Source organism: Spinacia oleracea, chromosome 2 (genome assembly GCF_020520425.1).
Source record: "Spinacia oleracea cultivar Varoflay chromosome 2, BTI_SOV_V1, whole genome shotgun sequence".
In the NCBI taxonomy this organism is placed as follows: domain Eukaryota; kingdom Viridiplantae; phylum Streptophyta; class Magnoliopsida; order Caryophyllales; family Amaranthaceae; genus Spinacia; species Spinacia oleracea.
This window is the reverse complement of record NC_079488.1, coordinates 12931954-12958830: the sequence shown is the minus strand read 5'-3', so window position 1 is coordinate 12958830 and position 26877 is coordinate 12931954. Positions and strand designations below refer to the sequence as shown.

At 36.5% G+C, this 26877-nt stretch overlaps 2 protein-coding genes across 2 annotated transcripts; one reads left to right on the top strand and one right to left on the bottom strand.

Moving 5' to 3' along the window:
* Positions 1-17196: 17196 nt before the first annotated feature.
* Positions 17197-20094, bottom strand: LOC110798000 (RING-box protein 1a). Its single transcript, XM_022003130.2, has 5 exons — positions 19862-20094; positions 19692-19742; positions 19535-19594; positions 17584-17655; positions 17197-17490 (listed from the first exon to the last, which is right to left on the bottom strand). Exons 1-5 carry the CDS (start codon positions 19995-19997, stop codon positions 17453-17455), a joined length of 357 nt encoding a protein of 118 aa, XP_021858822.1. The 5' UTR covers positions 19998-20094; the 3' UTR covers positions 17197-17452.
* A 5690-nt stretch (positions 20095-25784) lies between these two features.
* On the top strand, positions 25785-26672 carry LOC110797992 (uncharacterized). Its single transcript, XM_022003119.2, has one exon. The coding sequence runs from the start codon at positions 25785-25787 to the stop codon at positions 26670-26672; it is 888 nt and encodes a 295-aa protein (XP_021858811.2).
* Positions 26673-26877: the final 205 nt, after the last annotated feature.

Genomic DNA, 26877 nt, shown 5'->3' with positions numbered 1-26877 from the left:
AGGTTGTTGGGCGCTAATTATTACATTGTTTCATGTATGTAGTCTGCTTAGAACTCGGGGAGTCATTTCAAACATTTGTATTATCAGATCCATCCTTCCTTTGTAGAGGGATTCGCTCTTTGTTGGAGTTAACTCATCAAGCACGGACCTACCTTGTGAATATTAACTGCAGTGAGCATATCATAGGATGTTTTCCTGACTCACTATTATTTATTAATTTACTTTCACACATAAGAAAATTGATGATACTCACCTTCATAGTCTCCACTGAATAATATCCTCGGTCAACATAATCACCCATAAATAAGTAATTTGTATCTGGACACACTACAATCAAAAGGAAAAAGTCCAAAATCAGTAACAAAGGAAAAAACTGCAATACATATGAAACTCTTGGGTTGATTACTTCCCTTTCTACCTCACTCCACATTCCTTCATCCGACACCGGTTTGATCTACGGATGTAAATAGGAACCATAAATTCAGATACCCGTCAATGTCCACAACTCGTCCCTTATCCATACACTTCAAATTAGGGCTGGCAATCCCTGACCCGACCTGATAACCCGACTCGAACCCGACATGAAGTTTTTGAGAGAAACCCGAACCCGACCTAAAGTTACTGAGAGAAACCCGAACCCGAATGAAATCGACCCAATTTGACCAATTCATCATATTTGGTAGTAATGTTTTACAATATTTCTAATATTTTTTGACACAACCCGAAACCGACCCGAAACCAAACCAAAACCTGACCCATTGACCCGAATTGCCACCCTACTTCAAATTGCCTTCATTCTACCAGTAATCCACCTAAATCCCAGAACAAAAAGTTCCTTCCACAACACAAAAGCCAATCTACAGCCTTTTATCACCTCGTTATCCCCACATATCAGTGACCAGCCATGCAAACACCTTCCAAGTACTTAATAAAAATCAAAATTTGAAGATTATTGAGGATCATTAGAGAATATAATTCAATAAAAATCAACAAACCCACAAAATGAGGAAGATGAATAAAGTTGCTAGGAAGGCTCAACAACCAATCAGTAGACTATGGAACATGGTGCACCAAAAGAACATATGTGCATAAACAAAATAACATGACATCACGACAAAAGAACATGCAATATAATATTTCACTTTTTTGTTATAAAAAATAATACTTCGTATATTATTTCACTATTTATTAAAAATATAAATAAACAACCATCAAGAGGCCAGAGGGATGCATGTCTCCTAGGCTAAGCCTGAAAGAAGCTTGATAATGTTCTTTACAACCCTATATACAGTGTCACAATTTTATACTTTTTCAGTCTTTGGTCTACTATGATTCTCCCAAGACCCGCAACAAAGACAAAGGCAAGCAATCCAACACAAGCACCTATCTTATTACGTTCACTTATCTAGTCATAGAGTTATGTTTGATGCATAAGTTCATAGTAACAGCCAGAGATTACTCAACACGGAGATCTAATTTGATGTTACATCATTTAAAATCACAATGAACAAGTTAAAAAGTTAAATCAAAGAGATGCAAAAAGTAATACTCCCAGGAAAAAACATGCCAACTCTATAGAAGTTAGATCCAAAGAACATGTGCACTAATAAGAACAATTTTTGTCTCCAAATGCTGTCAAAGGATTAGCAGAAATATGCGGAAAAAACAGTAAGACCGCAATACGTTCTCCAGACTTGCTTTTCATTCTTAGATAGCACAAATTGTAATCTTTTATGACACACACCAGATTGGAAAATATAATAACACTTCAAAACAATGTTTCTCACCTTCTTGTACTCTAAACAGAGACTGCAAAAGCAAAGTTCATGTCGGGCAAATTATGACAAGCCTTAACACCAGATTGAGCTTTTGATTCATAAAAAAATGTAGTATGTCAATTGTCAATGCAGTTCCACCGAGTCAACAGTTCATGTTATTGGTAGTTCGGTACCAAGAACTAACAGGAATGCAAGGACAAGCAAAGATATCAGTTATCGCATGACAAGCAATCAGTTTAGCATGAAGTCAAATCCCATTACAAGGTTAATTCCGTCGAGCATAAATGTTGTAGAACTTATGAAAATAAATGTTCTGATGCTTACACGAGAACTGTGAAGACAACTGTCAACGCATCAATACATATAACAGACAATTCTTTATACAAAACCTGTCAACACCAGTGCAAGACTTAGAAATGGAAGTGGAGGAGAAAATCAGTAAGGACATACGTAAAGGGACACTCAAGTGACATTAATCTTTCCTTTAACCGATGTTCAGCACCATCAAATCCTTAGCCCGTAGGTTCTAAATAAACGCATTCACAATCAAGGTACTACGTCAAGCAATATTTCAAACCATCCTTTTATTTCTATTACCTCTTCTTTTCTCCAACACTCAAGCTATCTCTTAGTTGTACTCATATTCAGAATACAATAATTGAAACGACAATACATGATTACACCAGTTGGTTAACCATAAACGTAACACCTTGCCTACTGCCTAAAAACCACTAATTTTGGATCAATAACGAAGGACGACCCATCATCTTTTCTTCAGATAAATTACTGCCTAAAAACCACTAACTTCATTACCTTCTTACATGAACAATATACAACTCCGCCAAACACGCATATCTTGCATACCAAACCTACAATTCTTCTAGAATAATGTGCCCTTCGTTATTGATCCAAAATTACAAAGCATGTGACTGTAGAAAGGTCAGAATTTCATATCAAATCACTATATAAATTCCAGATCAGAAGTCCCAGACATATCTTGTGGTTTTTATGATATGAAAACAAAATTCAAACTTCAAGACCTCAAAACAGACCCCCAGATCAGAAATCTGATATAAATATAAAGAAAGAGACGATAACAAAACCTATAATACCTGAATAGAAGCATGGTAACATCGAATGGTCTTTCACTTCAAGACTGCAACAAAAAACTGAATTAATCAAAATTGTAACTATAGCTAGATAAAGTTTCTCGGATAACCAATTCTAGGATTCACAATGCAACAGTCAACCTAAAAATTGAAAAACAGTGAGTAGTACCTGAAGCAATACATGGAAATACCCTTGGTTTCGGAATTACATGATAATTCATCTCCTACATATCCGAAGGAAATTAACTTAATGCAAAAACAGGGGGAAAAAGGCAGTTGAAAATCAAAGATGAAGACATTTGAACAAAATTATGAGAAATTAGGGCAAACCTAGTGAAATCGGCCTATAAGAAATGATACATCTGAATTCCATCGGCCTTGAAACATAACTGACCCCAAATATATCAACCATTTGACCCTCATCTTTCCACCATCCAAATTTCTAATCTCTGAAACATCAAAACCCCCTGCTCAACCATTTGAAGGAAGGCCACCTTTCCCTTCCATACTTAAAACTTAAAACCAAAGAAAAATCATATAAATCAAACTTACAAGTAAGCAGATTAATGCTACTCTAATATGCAAAGGTACAACAAAATATGTACTACTCCTCTCTAGAAATTCATCCTTTCTTTCTACGATACAAGAGGGGGAAATCCAAGGGACCTTCTTCAAATGCACTAAATGGCAGCTAGAAGAAACAATTAACCCAACCACCTGTCCTTACCATTACGACTGCAACAACAACTATTCCGGAGATTATCGAAATTTATAAACTGAAGTACTTAGACCTAGAAAAAATCTTAAATTGAGGGAAGATGAGAAGAAAATACCTGAAATTCCTTTGAAGTTAGAACGAATGAGATAGCTTGGATAGGATCAGATGATCGGAATTGTAACCCTCATCTGAAACAACAAAACCCCCAAATAAATCGAAAATTACAAAATTAAATCGAAAATTTTAAATCAAATCGAAATCGAAATTTAGGCAAATTTGTTAAAAAATGACCTTTTATAACCCAAATTTTGCGAGAAAGGACCTTATATAATTTTTTTTGTGAAATCACACCTTAATGTAATTTTTTTTTGCGAGAAAGAACCTTATATAACTTTTTTTTTTGTGAAATCACACATTAATGTAATTTTTTTTTACGAAAGACAACCAAAAGTAAATTTCTGGCATTGACTGAGCTTTTTCGGCCATTGACTTGCACGTGAGAAGCACGTGTGACTTTATTTTACTAATGACACCCAATTTTCCTCCAAAATTCTAAGCTTTAAAACCTAAAATTGAAAAAAAAAATCGAAAAAAAAATCAAGTTAGAAAATTCAACTCGGGAAAATCAATGTCTTTAGCCAACGTAAGCCACACTTGCTGCTCATGTGCAAGTCAATGGCCGGCAAAGCTCAGTCAATGCCGGAAACTTCCCTTAGGTCCTTTCTCGCAAAAAATATTACTTTAAGGTGTGTTTTCACAAAAAAAATTATATAAAGTCCTTTCTCGCAAAATTTGAGTTATAAAAGGTCCTTTTTGGCAAATTTGCCCGAAATTTATTCAACAACGTGTGAAAGAGAGGGTGAAATCAAAGAGAAGAACACCTCTCTCATATTTGAGAAGAAGAACAAATGAGAAAAGGGAGCAGAGAAAGGAAGGGAAGCAAGGGAAGCAGAGAAGTTGAAAGGAGAAGGGGAAAAATGATAATCACACTGTCTGTAAGCTACATGCCAAAAAAAATTGTGCATGAAATTGAGGGTATTACGGTAATTTCACTATTACGGGAATAGTAATCACAACTCCTTGCTTTTATAAGTGTTAGGATTGAAATAAAGAGAGCATTTTGGATGAAATATCTGCAATATCGGACAAGATAGATCTTTCTCTGAAAGTAGCAAGAATGGTTCCATCACGTAGAAAGCTGTAAACAATCAAGAAGTAGGCACTCCACACATCTGCACACACCCTCATATTTTCTGGAACCAAGAGTTAATATGAAATCAAACAAAACTAGAATGTAGCAGCAGAGTCTCATTTTAAAACTAATTGAACCAAAATCTGTAAGATTTCAGACTGCAAATCACGCAATAATACCTATCAATGATAGATTATTTGAAGATCGACCCCATGCATATGTTCAAGGCCTGCAACTACGGCTTTATACATTTAGATACACAAAACATTGTGACAAGTATTGCGCAATCTCTGATCTTCTCATTATAATAGACACGCATATATATATATACATATGCAAAGTATCCTACTCCTATTCTATTACTAAGACTTAACATAATTACTCTTAGGCTAGAATACTACTCATACTAGGATACTGCCTCATATTAAGATACTACTACTGTAATCCTAATCTATCTCAATATCCCCCCTCAAGGTGGAGCATGTAGATCGCGAATGCCCATCTTGTCAAGAAAAAATTCAAATTGTGCCTTCCCGAGCGCCTTTGTAAAAATATCTGCCAACTGCACCTTTGTTGATACATACGATGGACAAATAATTCCTTCTTTGATTGCATCTCGTATAAAATGACAGTCTGCTTCAATATGTTTTGTCCTTTCATGAAATACCGGATTCTGTGCTATGTGTAGTGCTGACTGACTATCACAAAACACATTCATACCCTGCTTGTGTTCCACTCCCAAATCTCTAAGTAGTTGTTTCAACCACTTTAGCTCACATGTCAGTGCCGCCATCGAACGATACTCTGCTTCTGCCGAGGAACGAGATACTGTATGTTGTTTCTTAGTCTTCCAGGAAACTGGAGATAGTCCGAGTAAAACAAACCATCCCGTGAGCGAACGACGAGTCAACGGGCAACTAGCCCAATCCGAGTCACACCACCCCTCTAGTCGTAATGTACTGTTAGAACGTAAAAGAATACCTTGACCCGGACACTTTTTCAAGTATCGCACTACCCTTAATGCTGCTTCCCAATGCTCTTCTTTTGGTGCTTGCATGAACTGAGATAAAATATGCACTAAATAAGCCAAGTCTGGTCTAGTAACGGCCAAATAAATCAGTCGGCCTACTAGACGTCTGTATTGTTCTGCATTGTCCAACTCCTTCCCTTCTGCAAGTGCTAATTTGTGATTTTGCTCCATCGAAAATCTGCAGGTTTAGCACCTAGGAGACCTGTTTCCGAAATAATGTCTAGCGCATATTTTCTGTGGCAGACATAGAAGCCACTCTTGTTGCGTGCAACCTCTAGGCCTAAAAAATATTTCAGATGACCCAGATCCTTCATTTTAAAGCATTGACTCAGATATGCTTTAAAACTATTTAAAGCAAACACACTGTTTCCTGCAATAATCATATCATCAACATACACTAGGACACTCAATTGTAATTCTCCCCTGGACAATGTGAACAATGAATAGTCAGAGTATGATTGTTTAAATCCATACTGCTTCAGGGCGGTAGACAATTTTTCAAACCAACACCGGGGTGCCTGTTTCAGTCCATACAATGATTTTTTCATCCTGCAAACCATGTTAGGATTACCTTTATGAAAACCAGGTGAAATTTCATATAAATCTCTTCCTCCAAGTCACCATGAAGAAAAGCATTATGTACATCCATTTGATGCACCTCCCAATTTTTCACTGCTGCAACTGCCAAGAACGTTCGTACTGTTGACATTTTAGCTACAGGAGCAAAACTTTCATTATAATCTGTACCTTCCACCTGATGATTTCCTAAGCAGACCAGTCTTGCGTTATTCCGGATCAAATTTCCATCCTCATCACGTTTCTCCGTATACACCCACTTGCTTCCTAGTGCTTTCTTTCCCGGAGGTAGTTCTTGTAACACCCACGTACCTTGTCCTTCAAGTGCATCTATTTCTGCACCTATAGCCTTTCTCCATGCTTCATGTTTCATTGCTTCTTTAAAAGATTTTGGGGCTTTGCCGTCTGTAATAGCTGCAATAAAATTTCTGTGTTTTGTAGAGAAACGTTCATAATTAACAAAATACGTTATAGGATAAGGAGTACCTGAGGAGGATGATGTCGAGGACGAACGGGCTGATGGACTATTATTTTTCCGTATGGTGTGGGTTACACAATCTCTTAATTTATAAGACGGATATTTTTCTCGCTTTCCTCTCCCTAACTCCTCCTCATTACTTTTATTTAATTCCCCATAAGTAGTAGTAATTGTAGGAGAAGCATCTGTACTAGTTGTCTGCTGTACTACTGGTTGCTGTACTGTTGCTTGCTTCTTCCTACGCACATAGGTCTGTAGGGGCTGCTGCTGCAAGGGTTTTTGATGCGCCTCTTGCAGTGCTTCTGTTCTAGGTTGCAGTGCCTCATAAACTCCTTGATGTGTCTCACTCACCTGGCCCCCTGCCTGCACACCAATCTCCTGTGCTTGTGCACTCACCCCACTAGAAGACACACCTGCCTCACCATGGCTAGCTGATGTTGTCTCGTCTAAGGACTGAACAGGCGCCCCACATTCTCTTGAGTCAGTAGGCTGCCAACGCCTATCACATGTGCTACTGCCCAAAAGTGGGACATCGTCCTCACTGTCATATATCACCAAATGATCCTCAAGCTCACTTATTCCAACATCAACCCGCACACTCTCGTTATAGGGAAATACCTTCTCATGAAATTTAACATCACAGGACACAAAAAATTCATGTGTTTCTAAGTCAAACAATTGCCACCCCTTTTTACCAAACGGATAACCTATAAGTATGCATCGCCTACTACGAGAATCAAATTTATCCCCTTTACTCCGTTGATTATGAGCGTAACAAAGACATCCAAAAACCCGAATCAAATCATAAGACGGAATTTTACCAAACAACATTTCCTACGGAGTCTTATTTTCAAGCAACGGAGTAGGGGTTCTATTAATTAAATAACAGGCCGCCAAAATACATTCCCCCGAAAACTTTTTAGGTAATGTAGCTTGAAAACGTAATGCCCGGGCCACATTTAAGAGGTGTTGATGTTTTCGTTCTACTCTACCATTCTGCTGAGGAGTACCAACACATGACGAATCAAAAAAAATTCCAGTTTTTAAAAAATAACCTTGTATTCAATTAAATTCCGTCCCATTATCACTTCGTATTACTTTAATGTCTTGATTAAACTGTCGTTTACTCATGGCAACAAAATTCATAAACATATCTTCAACCTCAGTTTTATTACGAAGCAAATAAATCCATACTCCTCTAGAAAAATCGTCTACAATAGTTAAAAAATACCGAGCACCACAAGACGAACGTGTCTTGTAGGGCCCCCACAAATCTAAATGAATCAATTTAAGTATCCTACTTGCTCTATTCTCACTAATAGGAAAACTACTTCTAGTATGCTTAGCACGAGGACATATATCGCATACTTTATTATTTTTTCTAACTGCACTACTAACAGGAGGAAGAAGCTTAACGATTTTCTCCGACGGATGTCCCATTCTTTGATGCCACAGTTCTACACCACATTCTGTCTCAAGTGCACACACTTTGACCAACGGAAAACCACGGAAAAAATAAAGTCCATCTGCTCGTTCACCTAGGCCAATCATCTTCCTCATCGATCGGTCCTGTATAACACATATTTTGTTAGTAAATTGAACAACACAATTTGATTCATCACTTAATTGTGTCACAGAAATTAAATTGCAATTTAAACGAGGCACAAATAACACATTATCAAGGACCAAGCCGCCTTCTAGTTCCACCGAACCACTTTGATTAGAATTAGTGGTTTGACCATCCGGGAGTCCTACGTGACAATTTGGTATTGTCTGAACATTCTTCAATATCGAAAGGTCATATGTAAGATGATTTGACGCTCCGCTATCAATAATCCACTGTAAATTATTAGGATTCTTACCCTGCAATTTTGGGTTGGCCTTGGATGTTAGCAAATCAAGAATTTGTTGGACTTGTGCCGAAGTAACCCCTGCTAGCCCATCTGTTATACTACCAGAATTATTAATCTTTGAACTATTATTATTATTAGGTGCAGCAATATTCTGGGCGTGGACTTTGTTTTCCTTCACGCTATTCCTGCTTGTGGATGTACCACTGCTGCTCCCCCCTTGACTGCCACGACCGCGACCAGACCCATTCTTCCCGCCACGGCTACCTGCCCGGCCAGAGCCACGACCACCTTGTCAGGCCACCACTCTGGGAAACCGATCAATTGGAAGCACCCTTCTTCGTCGTGCCCGGTCTTATGGCAGTGGTTGCAGAACTTGTCACTGTTATCGTTGAGTCGGGAATCGACCTTGAACGTCATGACGGTCTCACGTCCCTCCTGACTGATATCTTCTCGAAGGTCCTCTGTGTTACAAACAGAGTTGTACGCTTCTTCTACTCCTGGCAGGGGTGATTGGGCAAGTAGTTGGGCTCGAATTGCCTCATATGGAGTATCTAATCCGATCAGAAAATGATGTAGGTAATCCTCAGCCCGTATATCAGCTACTTGGGCCACAATGTTACACTTGCACGACCCGCACGAGCACTTGGGAATACGTGCATAGGCCACAAAGTCCTTCCAGATCGTCGACAATCTCCCATAGTAATCTGCCACAGATTCTGTTGGGCTCTGCTTACAGTTGCCAAGCTTCTTCTTCAATTGACAAACTCGAGTACCACTTACCACACAAAATCGCTTCTTTAGATGAACCCACATAACCCCTGCATCATCGAAATCCCCTACAGTTGATCGAAGAGATTCTTCCAGTGTGTGGGAGATCCAAGAAACGAGCATTGAGTATACGGCAATCCAATCTGCGAGCCGGTCTGGGTCCGAAGGTTCTTTGATCTTACCGTCAATGAAACCAAATTTCCTCTTTGATATTAATGCCTGACGAACAGATGCTGCCCATTCATCATAATTTTTCGATCCTCTCAATTTGATCGGTGTAATTAGATTGCCTGGTCCATCGCTTGAACCAAGATAGTACGCCTTTGCAAGTTCATCTCCTGGCTTAGATTTCGGCTCCTCATCGTCCTTGCCCATGATTCACAGGCCGGGTATTTCGTTTGTGTTTAATTTTGCGGAAAAGGAATCTCAAACCTTGCTCTGATACCATGACAAGTATTGGGCAATCTCTGATCTTCTCATTATAATAGACAGGCATATATATATACATATGCAAAGTATCCTACTCCTATTCTATTACTAAGACTTAACATAATTACTCTTAGGCTAGAATACTACTCATAATAGGATACTGCCTCATATTAGGATACTATTACTGTAAATACATTGATACGAAGAATCACAAGTTTAATACCAAGTATATGTCAAAATGATATATCCATGATATAAACATACAGCACGCATCATGTTGCTGAACAAGTCCTATAATAAAATTTTCATTGAACTATTGCAGAGAGCCACAGGGTGACAAAAGACTGCGAATGGGCAGCTTCTAAACCTCCTCTGCATGGTTGATTATCTCCACTATACAAGTGGTAATCTAACAAAACTTTAAAGTTAAGGAGAATAAGAATTTATGCATACCTTAGTAAGTTAGTAGGGAGGGATTGCATTACATGAGGAAAGCAGGCTTAATGTAGAAGTCTTAACTTGATCAATAACTTTTGGGAAAGAAAATTCTGACAAACTTGAGACTTTGGAACTTTACTACGACCCAAAATTTTCACGCTTTAGTACTTTCTCTGAAATACAATCATATAAAATAAAAATAAAAACCTAGGAGAATCACCATGAAACAAAGGAACTAGTTCTCGGTTTCTTGTTAGTTTTTGAGAGTTCTAATTTCCTTTTGTTGGGTGTTTTTGTAGTTTTAAAGTGATTTGGAAAAATGAAGGGATGATGTTGGGGTCCTACTGGACTAGTTCCTTGTTCAGAAGCCATGTTTAAGAAAAGTTACAGTAGACTTCAGAAGTAGACATTAGACACTGATCATCTTATGCAACTCTTGACCTAAAGAAGTAAAGAGATACCTTCCTTAAACTTATAAGTGAACAAGAAGTGATGAGATCAACATTATTATTCTGCTCATAATTATGAGCCATAACCCCATAAAATCAACATTATTTAGAAGCACATATCCTAAAACTCCACCCCATCAGTTCAGTTCAGCTCAAAAGGTCTTACACTGAAAATAGTAAATGGTGAATTTGAACACTGCAAAACACAAAATGTCATTTTCATCCAACCCACAGAGAAACATATCTTATGTTTAAGTTTCTAAGAAATTTGGACAGTAAAAACATTTTCAACCCATATCGAAAGTTTATGCACAGAATTAGGCGGCTAGGTCCCAAGCTAAATGAAGTGATTGACGTGCTTTGTGAGCTGGTCTGATCAGCAAGCTAAAGAGTAAAAAACATAGATCACTCATATATCTTGTACTGTTGTACATATAGTAGTATAGACACATTAGGTAAGATCACTCATATATCTTGTACTGTTGTATCATTCCAGCTTCATATTGTCAATCAAATTAATCCCTAAATCATTCCTGATTCATATTGACAATCATCAAAATCACCAGTGTTAACTAGGGAAACTCAACATATAGCAAACAAACTAATATGCTTAGTCAATAATTAATTAATAATTCATAACATACCCAAATAGGCCGGCTTACAACCTACTATGCTAAATAACTAGTAAGCTTAAGTCAATGAGCTGACAAGATACCAATAAACTTACAATTCACCTACTCTATAATATGCTAAATAATAAGATAAGCTTAAGTCAATGAGCTGACAACATACCAATAACCTTATAATTCACCTACTCCGTAAAATGCTAAATAATAAGATAAGCTTAAGTCAATAAGTTGACAACATACCAATAAGCTTACAACCTAAATTACTAGATAAACTATTCAACTAAGCTAATACTCCTTAATTAGTACTCCGTATAATTAATCTTCCAAAAGCTAACAGCCAACCCCTGAATTATATGTTTAATCTTCCAAGAAACCAGTGTATTGTTCAAGAATATTGTTGTACAACTCATCAGGATGAATACCAGTTAGGAACTTTGACAGCACAGGGCAAAGAGTTGAAACAATTTTGCCATCTTCTCCAAATACGATGTATGACAAATCTTCAAACCCTCTCCCAGTAATTGGAATGTTCTCCATTATAAAGGCTTCGCGATGAGAATCAGGAGGGCATATCAGCCATGACATTCTTGGAATGCTGAAGCCACGAGGTTCTGGGATCCAAACCCTTCGTGAAAGTGATTTTCCACCCCTTTGAATTTACGGGAACAAAGACCAGTTCAATATTCTTCTTCATTTTGCCATTTCGTTTAGTATGTCATCGGTAGAGGGGCCTAGCAGTCTCTTGGAAGGCAAGAGCTTCAGCCGAATAGGGATACATATCAGGTCTAGTCCAAAGTTAGTCATAGCACGACGTCCCTTAGGTTCCAAATATGAACCTTGAGGCTCTACAATGATGAGTTCCTCACTATCAGATTCATGACAAAGGTGCCACAATCTGCGGATTCTTGAGTCGTTGTAGGGTAATACCCACCAGGGTAGCACCTATACACAACCTTTCTTTGAGTTCTGAAACAGAAATAATATCATTAGTAGCAGTAGCAGACAGAAAATCGGAGAGTTGAAGACCCAAGAGATTCTCGAGTGGGACAGGTCTTTGAGTTGATAAATTGACAGTTTTGTTAATTAGATTGAAGAAATGATCATCTGTAAAAGGAAAAAAATCAACTCCATGACTTAACATATACTGAGAAGTTTGCTGCAAAACAATGCTACTTGGATCTAAACGGTAATGGGTTGTGGTTGCTAAGACCAATTCATTGGAGGATTTCAATTCCTTTGTATCTGCGAAATCCTCCAATGAATTGGTCTTAGCAACCTCAACCAATTCCTTTGTATCTACATTTCCTTCTTGCTTAACTATCCCTTTTGGGGATTCTGACTCTTACAACCGTGTTACTGATTTTTTTTTTATGGTACAAAAGCTCTTGTCTTAGATCCAAGTGGAAATTGTTTTGCAACAATCTTATCAGTACATGTTAAGTCATGGTGTTGATTCTTTTCCTTTTACAGATGATCATTTCTTCAATCTAATTAGCAAAACTGTAAATTTATCAACTCAAAGACCTGTCCCCCTCGAGAATCTCTTGGGTCTTCAACTCTTCGATTGTCTGTCTACTGCCACTGCTACTAATGATATTATAAACTCAAAGAAAGGCTTGTGGGATTGTACCTGTGCGAAACTGGCCAACATTTCATCACAAGCAAACGGAAGTTTCAAGAATGTCGAGCAAAGAACCGTCAATTTGACATAGTGCTGGTTTACTTCTCTTTTAGAGATGATCCACAACATTTCTTGTTCTGTGTTAATGTTGTTTTAAGAGAACAGAACCTACCCTGTTGGGTATTACCATACAACGACTCAACAGTTCACAGATTGTGGCACCTTTGTGATGAATATGATAGTGCTGAACTCATCATGTAGGGCCTCAAGGTTCATATTTGGAACCTAAGGGACGTCGTGCTATGACTAACTTTGGACCAGACCTGATATGTATCCCTATTCGCTGATATGTATCCCTATACGGCTGAAGCTCTGGCCTTCCAAGAGACTGCTAGGCCCCTCTACCGATGACATATTAAACGAAATGGCAAAATGAAGAAGAATACAACTGTTGTGATATTGAACTGGTCTTTCTTATCGGACATTTAGAATTGAAAAGCATTGTGCTCCTCCTAAGGGCAAAATTTAAAATGTGTATAACAATTCCTCTTTCTTATTGCAGGGCTCACCGAAAAATAGAAAATTCAAATAAATGATAAAAAAAATGTCACACACATTCTTATTTTATCCTCTATAACCAAACTCTAGACCATCTAGATCTTTTAAAAACTACAACCATTGTGAATAATATCGGATCAAGGGAATAGTAAGTAACTCGTAAACAATATCTAGTAGAACGTAGTATATACATCATTACGTCCATATCATCGCACTTGTGTCAATGTGTCATGCGTCTTGCATCGTGCATCATGAAGTACTCGCTTGACAATCTAGACATGTTAAACAGTTAATTGCCTATTCACCTTCACGGTTTTAGGGTTATTGAATATGTGCATGTAACCACCAAATATTTAGAGTGATGGCCTCAAATCTATTACGTATGTAACAGTGAAGCACATTTTGCGTTTTAAGTAGACTAGTGGTTGGGGCCGCACGCGTTCCGCGTTATGCTTAGGAATAGTTAATTTGGCAACAACTTCGTTCTAATGTTCTATATGTATTTGTACTGACGATATGTAGAATAACAGGTCGTACACTTGTACCGACTTTTGATTTGCTTTTGGATGCATAATATTACCTATATGCTATGTTATTTTTTGAAGGAGAAAAAGGTGAAGAAATGAGAAAACGAGGATGTTTGTTAGTTGTAGAGAGGTGAGCCCACTTATGTGAGCCCAACAATGTCTTTAGTATAAGTAGCCCAATGGTAGTGTAACTATTGTAATGAAGAGAGAGTTCCAAACTCCCTGTCGCTCCTATTTGTTGTTTATATTGTCTTCTAACTTAACGTAATACCCCCAATATTTAGGCTCTGTTTGGTAGAGCGTAATACATTTTCCTAGAAAACTGTTTTCCTCCATTTTCAAATTTACATTGTTTGGTTTGCAAAGGAGTGTTCAACCATTTTCCCTATGATTTCATAAAATCTGTTGTATAGACAAATGAAGGTCGTTTTATTTGTGTGAGAAAATTGTGTTTTGATGTACCTTATTTTGGAGATAGTATATTTATGGGAGTACAATATATATACTTCTGTCTAAAAATGATTTTAAGAGTTACCTTTACTTGTAAAAAGAGTTTCACAACGATAATTTATTTAGTCTCTTGAGAATTATTGGCAGTTTGTAAACCTTATTTTATACTTCCCGTGTTTCTGGCAAATGACATACTTCCACTATTCTTATTTATATGACACAATTGAGGTTTTGACACTATTCATACAAGCTATTTGGTTTCAATTTGTGATTTATACTTAAGAAAAACATAGTCGTGTGGGGTCTTGTTTGATTCGTCTCAATAAATATTTTTTAAATATCAACTTTTTATAATTTTTTTATGGATGGTGCGGGGTATTGTTTGATTCGTTTCAATAAATATTTTTTAAATATCAACTTTTTATAATTTTTTATTATTCATAATGGTAGATATTAATGTTTGAAATCGTGTATCGGCAAACGTGACTAAATAATTGTCTCGTATAAACAAGAACGGAGGAAATATAAACCAGGGAGGAGAAAAGAGAGTGAAACATGACTTATGTGCTTAAATAACAAAATAAAGCTTTCTTTGTATAAGAATTTGCCAATAAGAGAAATGTTGTAAGTATTATCAATTTATCATACATCCTAAAAATGAATATGTTGCATGTATTAAGAAATAGGGTAAAAATGGCAAGCGCTTTGGTCAGAAAGGGCTCATCTGCTTTGTTTTTTAAGCAGAACATTCATTTAGCAAAGGAGCCCATAGATACAGTTTTTGGCCCCTGTTTTCAGCAAAACTGGAGCCATAATTACATTTTTGTGTCACAAATAGGAAAATAGACATTAAAAAATAAAGACACTCCATAAGAACTTATATAATAAGGGTACTAACCTTTACTCGAACACCATTGGCGTTAACTAGGAAATCACTCGACATTCACTTTCCTGTCTTCCCATACACATTGATATTTTCAGGATCAAGAACAATGCTTTCGTCAACATATGAAATTGCATCTTCTTCTTTTGATGGGTTGGAAAACCGAGGGAGAGAGAAAGTCTTATCATCGTCAGATGATTCCGAAGATGATGATGATGACATAGTACATGATTCCAATTCCGATTCCGATTCCGTTTCCGGATCAGAACCATGATGATGATGATGATGATGATGATGATGATGATTAGAGTTATAGGCAACATTATACCAACCCTGCAAGAAGTAAAACCAGGAAACACATTTGTGCAGTACTCGTGTCAATGAGTTTCAGAATCAAATCAATTTTTCTAGGGTTTTCGATTTTTTAGGGTTTTTGTCTGAGAATCAATTTTTTTATTTAGGCAAATTTGACAAAAGAGTGATAGAGTTATGGGAAAGGTCAAGTATATTGAGTTATGAGAAAGGTTATGAGAAAGTTTAAGTATTTTGAATTATGAGTTATGGGGAATATTTATACAGCCTTCGTAACATTACAAAGACAATAATGAACATAAATAAGAACATTACAAATAACTATATAGGATAGTAAATACATTAGAATAAAATTTATACTAAATTAAGTTAATCCGGTTGATTAAATCAATCAATTAATATATTTCAAGTCTTATAATCTTCTTGATATAAAGAGATCTTTTATATGTAAATCTTTGCATGAGACGACCTTTATAATTTTTGTAGAACATTTCGGCTTTAAATAATACGGAGTATATTTTTTTGACCTTATTCTATCTCAGTCATTGACTATGTGGCGTGCCGGTCAAGTGCATATTTTTTTCTTGGAAAATTTGCCAAAACATACATTTTAAATGATTGACCTTGCGAGAAACAATCTTTTACGAGATGTTTACAATTTCAAACTTCGCAAAAAACCTTTATAACATTTTATTGTGAATAGGAATTTACTGGGCAATCCGCTCAGTCGGGCGGATTATTTTTCAAGCTTTACTTCCAACGGTCTACCCCCAACCTAACCCACTCCCACTTGCAACTATCTCACCTAAATCAGAAATCACTCACTACCATCGCCATGCACCTAAAAACCGCTTGGGCTACTGATCATGAGATCATCTAGTTTGCTTATAAGTTTGATTATCTTCTTTCATAACTAAATTCACAATGGGAGTTATTAAAAGTACTCTGTACAAGTTCTTTATGCAGTGTCTTAGTCCTAAAATTACTCTGTTATTAAAATATGTTGATGACGGACGAGTAAAGATGGCTGTGGGCCGGGCAAGCCCGAAGCCCAACCCTGCACAAAAAAAGCCCAGCCCAGCACAAGCACAAAAACACGGCCCGGCACAAGCACGAAGTCCAAGGCCAGACATGGGCCTTAATTTTTTAGAAAAAACACGACCAAACACAGCACGTCAAAGCACACTAAATTTAATAAAATTAGCCTTAGGCACGATGGACCGGCCCAGCCCGAAAGCTGTTGGTCTGGGTCTGGTTTTGAACTTTTCGGCCCAGCCCAGTTAGGCCCACGAATCACAGGATCGGCCCGAAGCCCAACCCACAGCCATCTTTACAAGTTGGAACTCAAGAGAGTAGTTTGTTGACATGCTTCATACTGTAGTAATTTATATACAACCATTGTAATAAAGAGGGCATTTTAGATGAAATATCTGCAATATGGAACAAGAGTCACAAGATAGAGCTTTCTCTCTGAAAGTAGCAATGGTTGTCAATGCCCAACAATTCACACCCTAAAACTGGTAAGTTGAGTTTTAACGTCATGCGACAGAAAGTTGTAAACAATAAAGAAGTAGGCACTCTCCACACATCTGGACACACACACCCTCAAATTTTGTGGACTCCAATGAGCAAGCTAAGGTTACAGCTCTTCTAATTAATGGCCATACTTCTGGAACTCCCACTCGCTGTTGTCTGGTAAATCAAATTAAAAACGAGATTCAGGGATATTAATATTATAGCAGTAACAGATATAAAATAGTTTGCAGAAACAGTAAGTAAACGAACCTAGAGGACAAACTTGACGGGTTTTCAGCCATCTGCTGATGCAGTGGAAATGAAATGCATGATTGCACACTCCTGCATTATTATTATACCAAATGAGAACTGATAGATATTACAGCCACAAACTGATACAATAGTACTTTATCCAGGCAAATGTTGGATACATATGAGTAAGTTGACAAACATTAAACCAGGGAAAAACGTGACAAAACAGGAACCAAGAGTTGATATGACATCTAACAAAACTAAAGTGTAGCAGCAGAGTGTCATTTTAAATTAATTGAACCCAAGAAACCGAAATCTGTAAGATTTCATACTGCAATTCAGAAACTGAGAAGCAATTTGTTCTGTGTGCCGAGAAATCACAAGTTTAATACAAAGTATCTGTGAAAACTATATCAATAATTCCTAATTTTAACTGGAAATATGATTTCCTCACTATTACAACAGCCAAAACAAGTAAACCTAAATAACTGCACAAAAAGGAGCCCCTAAGGCACTGCATTACAAGGTGAAAAGGAAGACCCGCCTTAGGGGCTCCTTTATCTCCAGTTATTTAGGTTTACTTGTTTTGGCTGTTGTAATAGTGAGGAAATCATACACATTTGAGGCATTTTAGGGTATTTGATGCTCATAGCAGGCCTTTGTAAACACAAATTAGTACAGGAAAGTATTACAGTACAATATCAATCCTCCAGCAACAGTAGGATCTGGAGAGGTCTAAATGCAAATAGCTATAAGCCTACTAGCTAACTGGCCACAAACTATTCGCAAGTTAGCAACATTGCTTTAAATAGACCTACATGGACACAAAGAATAATATTTTTGGAAAAAGAGTCTAAAGTTTCTAATTCTTCTATGACTATTGTTAGGGAAGATCGGTGGGATTCTATAAAGGACTACATGCCTATCCAACATTACCTGTGTGCATCCTTTGCCTCTGACCTCCTCCCCCAAGGCTCGGTCCCCTATTTCTTTAATATATCTCACACCTTTTAGAACATTTGTTCACAGCCCTTACACAAAATAGCCTTTAAACTTGTGGAAATGGAAATTTCAAGTTTGACATCACGCCATTCCTAACAAGACCAATGAATTTTTGGCAATAAAATCTACCATACCCACCACCAAAGCCCGTTATTACTTATTAGTCAAAGTTACTGGTTCCATATTTGGGAACCAGGATCATAAGCTCACACACTTTAAGGGGGGAAGCAAGAACAGGAAACTCTTATGACGTAATTTATTTCGCCATAATCAGCCAATGGTCAGTTGAAGCACCAAAATTTCCTTGTTAGCACAGTAACCAGAAACGGGAAAGCATCAAATTCCAACAAGAAACAGTTAAGACTTATTGAAACATCAAATCCAAAGAAAATATTCTCCTATTTTATCAAAAAAGCTACATTCATAGCTTTATTGACAGGCTCGCCACACAAATTATGATGTGTAGCTCTCTAGCAGAGTTGCAGTTCCCAAGCTACATTCATTCACCTAATTTGTCTAGGTCAAAATAATTCTAGTAAGAAAAAAAAACCCAACAAACTCTCAAACTTGCCAATCATCCAGCTGAGCTAATACATGGATAATCCATCTTTTCATTCCTCCAACATCACAATGTTATCTACAGTAGTATACATATTAGGAAATGTCATCTTACTAAACATTCAATCAACCCCAATGAACATTTCTCTACATCTTAACAACAAGAAACCAGTCTACTATAGACAACAAACACAGTGCCAATTCGAAACCACACACCATCAAACACATGGGAAACTCAAAATTATCTGCCGATAAAAACATATCTGGCAACAAACGAAATTCTAAATTCTCATAATCTTTCTTCAATTAGATTAAAGATATCTAGTTTGAAGCTCAGTTTTAGCGGGAAAAAAAGGACCAGGAACCAAGAGGAATTCATAAAAATAAAAAAATAGGAGAGAGATAATACCCCAAGCAACAGTACACTCTTCACTGGTAGCACTCGCCTGGTTAGCTTGGCACTCAATGCCTATTTAAAATCAACATCAACAAATCAAATCAATTCTCGACAACAACCATAAAAACCTTACAAAAAAATTACCCTAAAAAATTGAGAAAGAACTCACAGAGATCCATGATGTGGTTCCTACAAATTGCGCAATTATCGACCACAATATCTGCCAAAAACCGACCCCAAAATCAACAAAACAGTAGAAAATCCTCCGAAACAACACATTAAAATTAGGGTTTATGAAGATATTTGAAGCAAAAATTGGGGGTTAATTAGAATGATTACCCCAAGCCCAGAGAGAAACGGCGTTCCACTTTTTGATTTCGAAACGCTTCGGTTTCTTGGAAGATGAAGATGGGCCAGCAGCAGCGTTCGAACCCTCGCCGGCGGGAACAAAAGTTGACACGTCTGTAGCTGCCATTGACGCTTTCTCTTTCTCTCTCTCTCTCCTCTTTGTCGTTTCGTATTCCGATTGAATGTAATATTATATTAGGGCATTACTCAGTCCTTAGAAACATAGGTTGAAAATTATGGATGGAAACTCTCTATTTATAGGCAAAATTGTCAAAAGTACCTTGTTTTTGCCTCAGTTTATGAGCTAGTACCTTGTAATTTTAATTTTGTCAAATAGTACCTTGTATGAAAAAATTGTTTTAAAAATGGGACCTTACTTCAACATTCCGGGCAAAATTAACCTTTTCCGATCATCCATTCCGTTTGTTGGCTCATTTTGGGAGGGAAATTAACGCGTGCACACACGCTTTTAACATCAAAACACATTCAAACATCCAACGCCCTTTCATATTCTCATTTACTCCATTCTCTGCTCCAACACTGAATCCTCAACCACCATTTTCAGTCAACATTAAAACTCAACCACTCCATTTTTCACTTTCATCTTTGTGGTTGCTGTCATTGATTCCAATTGCTGCTGTCATCTTCGTCCTTTCATGTGGTCCAAAAACTGACAGAGTGAGGTTGAAAGAGAAGGGAAAAGTGTGGTCCTTTGTACTTGGACAAAAGGAGAGAATCAATACTGGTACTTCTTACAAATTGGGGAATCTTTCAGGTTTAGGAGAGAATCTTTCATATGAATGAGAATGGGAAGACATCTGTAATGGGAATCAATTACAAGCAATCAATTTCATTTCATTGCAACAAGAAATCCAAAAGAATAAAAGATAGAAAATAATACATTTGGATCTTGAATTCAGTTGGTTTCCCCCCAATAAACCTGATGCTTCCCTTCAAAATAAAATGTTGTAGATTTTAAAGTGTTGTCTAGGTGTTGTTGTTGCTGTTCTTATAAGAGGAAAGAAAAGGCGCGTGAGTTTGCGGCTTGTTTGTTGCACACGCACAATAGTTTGGAGGGAAAATTGAAAAATTGGCCGGAAAAGGTTAATTTTGCCCGGAATATTGGAGTAAGGTCCCATTTTTGAAACAATTTTTTAATTCAAGGTACTATTTGACAAAATTTAAAATATAAGGTACTAGCTCACAAACTGAAGCAAAAACAAGGTACTTTTTGACAATTTTGCCCTATTTATATTACAAACGATATATCCTAGACTTTGTAGGTTTCTATCTTCTATCGCATCGTTCAGATATAACATAACTCTACTACATTAGATATATTGTCTTTCAAAAATTTTTGTGTAAGACTACCTAACGGTTAAACCACTTTTTTTTGTACTAACTAAATTAGTGTAAAACATAACTAAAAGTAATAAAATCATAACTAATTGAATAACAAAATAGTTAAGGTATAAAGGCAAATAGTTAAATTTATGAGTCGTATAGTTATTATTTTTGAACAAGTTTATTAATAACTAAAACTCATAAAATTTTAACTAATTGATCTCATTGCTTAACTAATCAGTTGCATTTTTTAACTAATTAGTCCAGTGCTTAACTAATTGGTTCGGTTGCATAACTAATTGGTTTCGTTGCTTAACTAATTGAATTTCAAACTTAATTAATTGATTTCAGCGGTTAACTAATCAGTTAAAGTCCATAACTAATTAGTTTCAGTGTATAAAAGTGGTCTAACTGTTAGACCGTCTTTCTTAAAAGTTTGTATTTATCTTTCTACATAACTACACTACCCTCAACGTATAATTTTATTTTTTTTTAATACGGAGAATTGGAATTTGTTGTGTCATGTTTAGATTAATACATTGTATTACTACGAAGTATATAAGAAATAAGATGTACTCCGCGGTTAACTAATCAGTTAAAGTCCATAACTAATTAGTTTCAGTGTATAAAAGTGGTCTAACTGTTAGACCGTCTTTCTTAAAAGTTTGTATTTATCTTTCTACATAACTACACTACCCTCAACGTATATTTTTTTTTTTTTTAAATACGGAGAATTGGAATTTGTTGTGTCATGTTTAGATTAATACATTGTATTACTACGAAGTATATAAGAAATAAGATGTACTCCGTAGTGCTACGGTTAGTACTTAGTATAGACCAAGTCAACAAACGAGAAGGTTGTAGGCGGGGATACTCTTTTATTTGCGCAAATAGACACATCTCTTTGGATGCAACATTCTTTCTAAGGGTACAAGCTCTACGTAAAAGTCTAATTTGATTTACATGTGAAGTGATAAAATAGTGTTACATAACTACATTTGGGGTTGTAAAGAAGACTAATCCGACATTCTATCACTGGATCAAGCCATATGTCAATGAGGTCTTGACCTAGTGGTTAAGATTGAAGCCCTGTGGAAGTCCTATGTTCGATTCACCCCGTCCCCATTTATACTTTATATTGCCCTTGTGGCTCATTCGGAAAAAAAAAACAAAAAACTGGATCATGTCCTATCAACTGCAAAAATGTTTGGAAGTGACTCAAGCAAAAACCTACATAATTAGGCTAACTAATTTATAATAAGTGTTGATTTAATAGAGTCTCTTCTTCTTACCTAGTTAAAAAATATATTAAAGAATTGGACTATCACTTCTCCAATTTCCTAATACTTCCTTTTTATCTTACCAAACGTTTCCAAACGAATATATGGGTCACTAGTCTCACTACTTACCCTCGTCAATGTCATTTAATTACTTACGTTTAAAACATTAATAAGTAATATGCATGGTTTATATATAGCGCAAGAGTAAACTCATGCAAGACGTACCTCAAACTTATGACTCTAGACACTTATGAAATGAGTACGTTGTTTAATACATATTCTCCTTTTAAAAAATAATATAATTGAGAATATAACAAAGAAAAAAAAAGTTAGAGAACACATTTCCACTCGAGGGGAAAGAATAGACCTGATCATCATGATCCTGACCAGAAAAATATCGAGTTTGATATTAACTATTTTGGGTGGGCTTTGCACAACTAAAAATTGGAAATTTAGTTATAGAATTGGCGCGGATCGAAAATGGCACGAAATGGCGGGTTTCGAACAAAAAATGTCGTTCCGAAGTCTAGCCTAGTCCGGCTTGTGCTAACGGTCCCCTTGGTCAGGGGCGTGGCTTAGTGTGGGCCTGAGTAGGCCATGGCCCCCCTCAAAGCCCACAACGAACCTCTAAATATTGGTAAGAAGTCTGATTACTCAAGATTGTCATTTAGTGTGGCCCCCCTTAGCAAAAGTGAAGTAGTATAGCTGTACAAGTTATTTATACTGTGGGAGCTTACATTCTTGGGAAAGGTGAAGTATATATTATACTCCTAGATTTCTTTTAAAGGGTAAAATGCAAGAAAGTCAAAGTCGCAAAATTGTGGAACAAAATGATAAAAGCTTTCTACTAGTATTCTTATATGTCACTAATTCGTTTTGTAGAACTATACAATTCATTTCCATCAAAAAAATAATAATTATATAATTCCAAAGAGGGTTTAAAACTCATCTTTATTTTTTATTTATCAACCTTTTTATCTAAAATTGTGTTTTGTTTAATTCCAATAATGGTACTCTAAGTCCTATTCATATATTGTTAATTGTTATCAAAACTACCTCAAAATTGCTACGTTAATTTCTGACTGACTTATTTGACTATGAAGACTGGTAGTGGATTTAGTAATATGAATGAGTGTAAAGCACATTTAGGGTTGTGTATAACTACGAGATTATGTAATAATCTCATGGAACTAGTAAATTTGATATTGAAGTTCAGTTAGCGGTTTATTACGGAGTATATATAATGTGCTATTTTATTGTCTTTATTTAAAACAATTAATTGACCAGCCCCCCTCCTATACCAAGTCTGGCTTCGCCCCTGCCCATGGTCGTCCCGAACCCGATTCAAACCGCCTTTTGATCAGGTCTAGCACAAAAGTTGCAAAAGCAACCAACAACAAATTAAAAGGCAAAGGAAAATAATTGAGGAATTGAGGAATTGAGCAATAGTAAGGGTAAATGTAGCATAGCATGCATAAGGATAAAACGGTTAATGTTTTGTTCCTATGAAATTCTGATTTTTTTCCCAGAACAATTTCAATGGTTTTTTTTTAGTCAAGGCACTAATGTTATGCTGGATAGTGTTTATTAAAAAATTTATTCATGAGGGGCAAAGCCAAATTAAGTAAGCAAATGACATAACCAAAAATTTCAACTAATGTAGGTCGTTATATATTTTTTTTCTGACATACAACAACTAATGTAGGTTATGGAGCATAAAACGAGGGAAAGATACACCTAGCTCGGATATCCTCCTCTAGTATTCTACTTAGTACTACGGAATATTTTCTGAAAAGAACGATGCTAGTCTCTTGTAAGACCCCTTGATTTATAAGTCAATCTGCCATATTAAAAAAGGGATAGTAACATTTGCAACCAAAAAAAAAACAGATAGTAACATGCATCTCTTGATATTAAAAGGATTTCATAATGAAATATTAATTCCCCTATTTATTCAAAGTATTATTATTACAAAGAATGATATACTCCCTCTGTCCCATAATATAGTGTCCGTTTGACCAAAATTACGGTTATTAAGGTAAAGGATAACATAAATCATTGTTTGTACTTTCAAGATAAAGTACATATTTTATTTAAATTTTAATTAAAAACAAACAAAACATCAATTAATGGGTTTGGATTATATTGCTGATGTTGTAAGCCAATAACAAATGAGTAATTAACATGCCAAGTCACTAATCCATACAAAAACTAACTGATCAATATAATGTTTTTATTTCTTGGCAACTTCCAATAGAATTACGGATTAGAAAAACACACAGATTACTCAAATTCACATGTCTAAACTTGTGACTCACACCCACAATATAAATACAGACTTCATTTGTTAATTGTTCAGAAAAATTTCAACAAAACAGAGAGAGAAAAAATCACTAAAAAGGGGGGGGGGGGGGGGTGGGGAAGCAGCCAACTTTTTGAGGAGAGCATCATTGCCTGAGTTTGATGGCTTTAGACTTGAATCTAAATCAGCCATGGTTTCCAGATGAAGAACTTGAAGAGGATCAAAACAACGATTTCTCAAGTGGTGATGAAATAGATGATGATGATGAGCTTGACATACTCTTTAATGGAACCAACAGAAACTTGAATACGGAACAACATACAGCATACCCGTTTGATTTAAATATGGAACCACCAGAAACATACCAACAAGGGACAGAGCAACAGGGGACAGAAACAGAGCAACAACATACACAGGCAGCAAGCAGTTTTGCAGAAACAGGGCTGCATTTACAGCATTCTCAGGCAGCCACTCATCCGGAAAAAGGCAGGGAGGAAGGCGTCCTCATAAGCGCGCCAAGATCAACAGTTATGATAGGCTGCATATCCTCGTTTGGATACTTAACAGGGGACTGGGAAAAGACGGGAAAGTCAAGAAGGGCTGGATAAAGGCTGCAATACAAGAATTCGGACTATCAAGAAGATGTTTAAGCAACTTATGGAACACATCAAAGAAGCAGAAAGAAGCCAACCAGAAATACAATGTAAGTACAAAATTTCACAATTCCGGTAGGAAAAGAATTGAAGTTCCTGTTGAAAGCATCACAAGTATTAACATGGGGGACATAACATGTTTAAGAGATTTAGAAAAAAATGCTCGGAATAGGAAAGAGTACAGTCCATAGAATGGTTAAAAGGGGAATCATTAAGGCTCATACAAATTCATTACATCCGGGTTTGAATGATGAAAACATGATGGGTAGGTTGCAATGGGTTTTGGGCTTGCTAATGGGAAATACACTAGAAAAAAAAAACAAAAATATTTCACAATGTACGACTTTGTGCACTTGGATGAAAAGTGGTTTTACTTAAGCAAGAAATCACAAAGATCCTACCTAGCAAAGGGGGAAAAAGACAAGTATAGATCAGCAAGTTCAAGCAAATTTATTCCAAAAGTCATGTTCACGGGGATTGTTGCAAGGCCAAGATTTAATGAACAAGCTGATTGCACATTTGATGGGAAAATTGGAATCTTCACATTCACTTACCAAGCAGAAGCAAAGAGAAGTTCGAAGAACATATTAAAGGGGACAATGGAGACAAAAATAGTTGAATTTGTCAACCAAAAGGTCACAAGGCCCATGCTAATCAATGAAATCGTACCAACAATCAAGGCAAAATGGCCAAGGGATGGAAGGCACAAAATAATTTTCATTCAACAAGATAATGCAAAGGCACACATAAGCCAAGAGGATCCAGAATGTCAGCAAGTTTATCAACAAGAAGGTTTTACTTTCATTTTACTCAACCAACCACCAAACAGTCCCGATTTAAACATACTAGACCTCAGATTTTTCAAAAGTATACAGTCATTCATGCACAAAAAGATGCCCAAAGATGTTGACAAGATGATGGAAGCTGTGAATGAAGCATTCTATGAACTTGAGCCTATAACACTAAGCCATGTGTGGACTACTCTACAATATGTGATGAATGAGATCTTGAAGGCTAAAGGTTCAAACAACTACGATCTACCACATGTAAACAAGAAAAAGCTAGCTGCCGAGGGAAGATTGGAAGAACAAGTGAGTGCTCTAATGTGGGCATTGATAAAGGCATGGCAGGCATTGTACGGGGAAGAGGAAGATAACACAAACATTGCACCCACATCTAATGCACACACAAACATTGCATCAACATCAAATGCACATGATTAGGTCATGTTGTAATAGACTAAAGTCGTAATGTTGTTGATTTAATTAGATTAAGTTGTAATGAATGGAGTGAATTGAAGTAATATAACGAAGTATTTTGGTTCAAGTTAAAAATTTTCTGAAATCATGAATGAAATTATATTTTGTTTTAGTTCCTTCAGTTGTCCCCAAGCATCATCGAACAAATGCCCTAACCACGAAGCTTTAG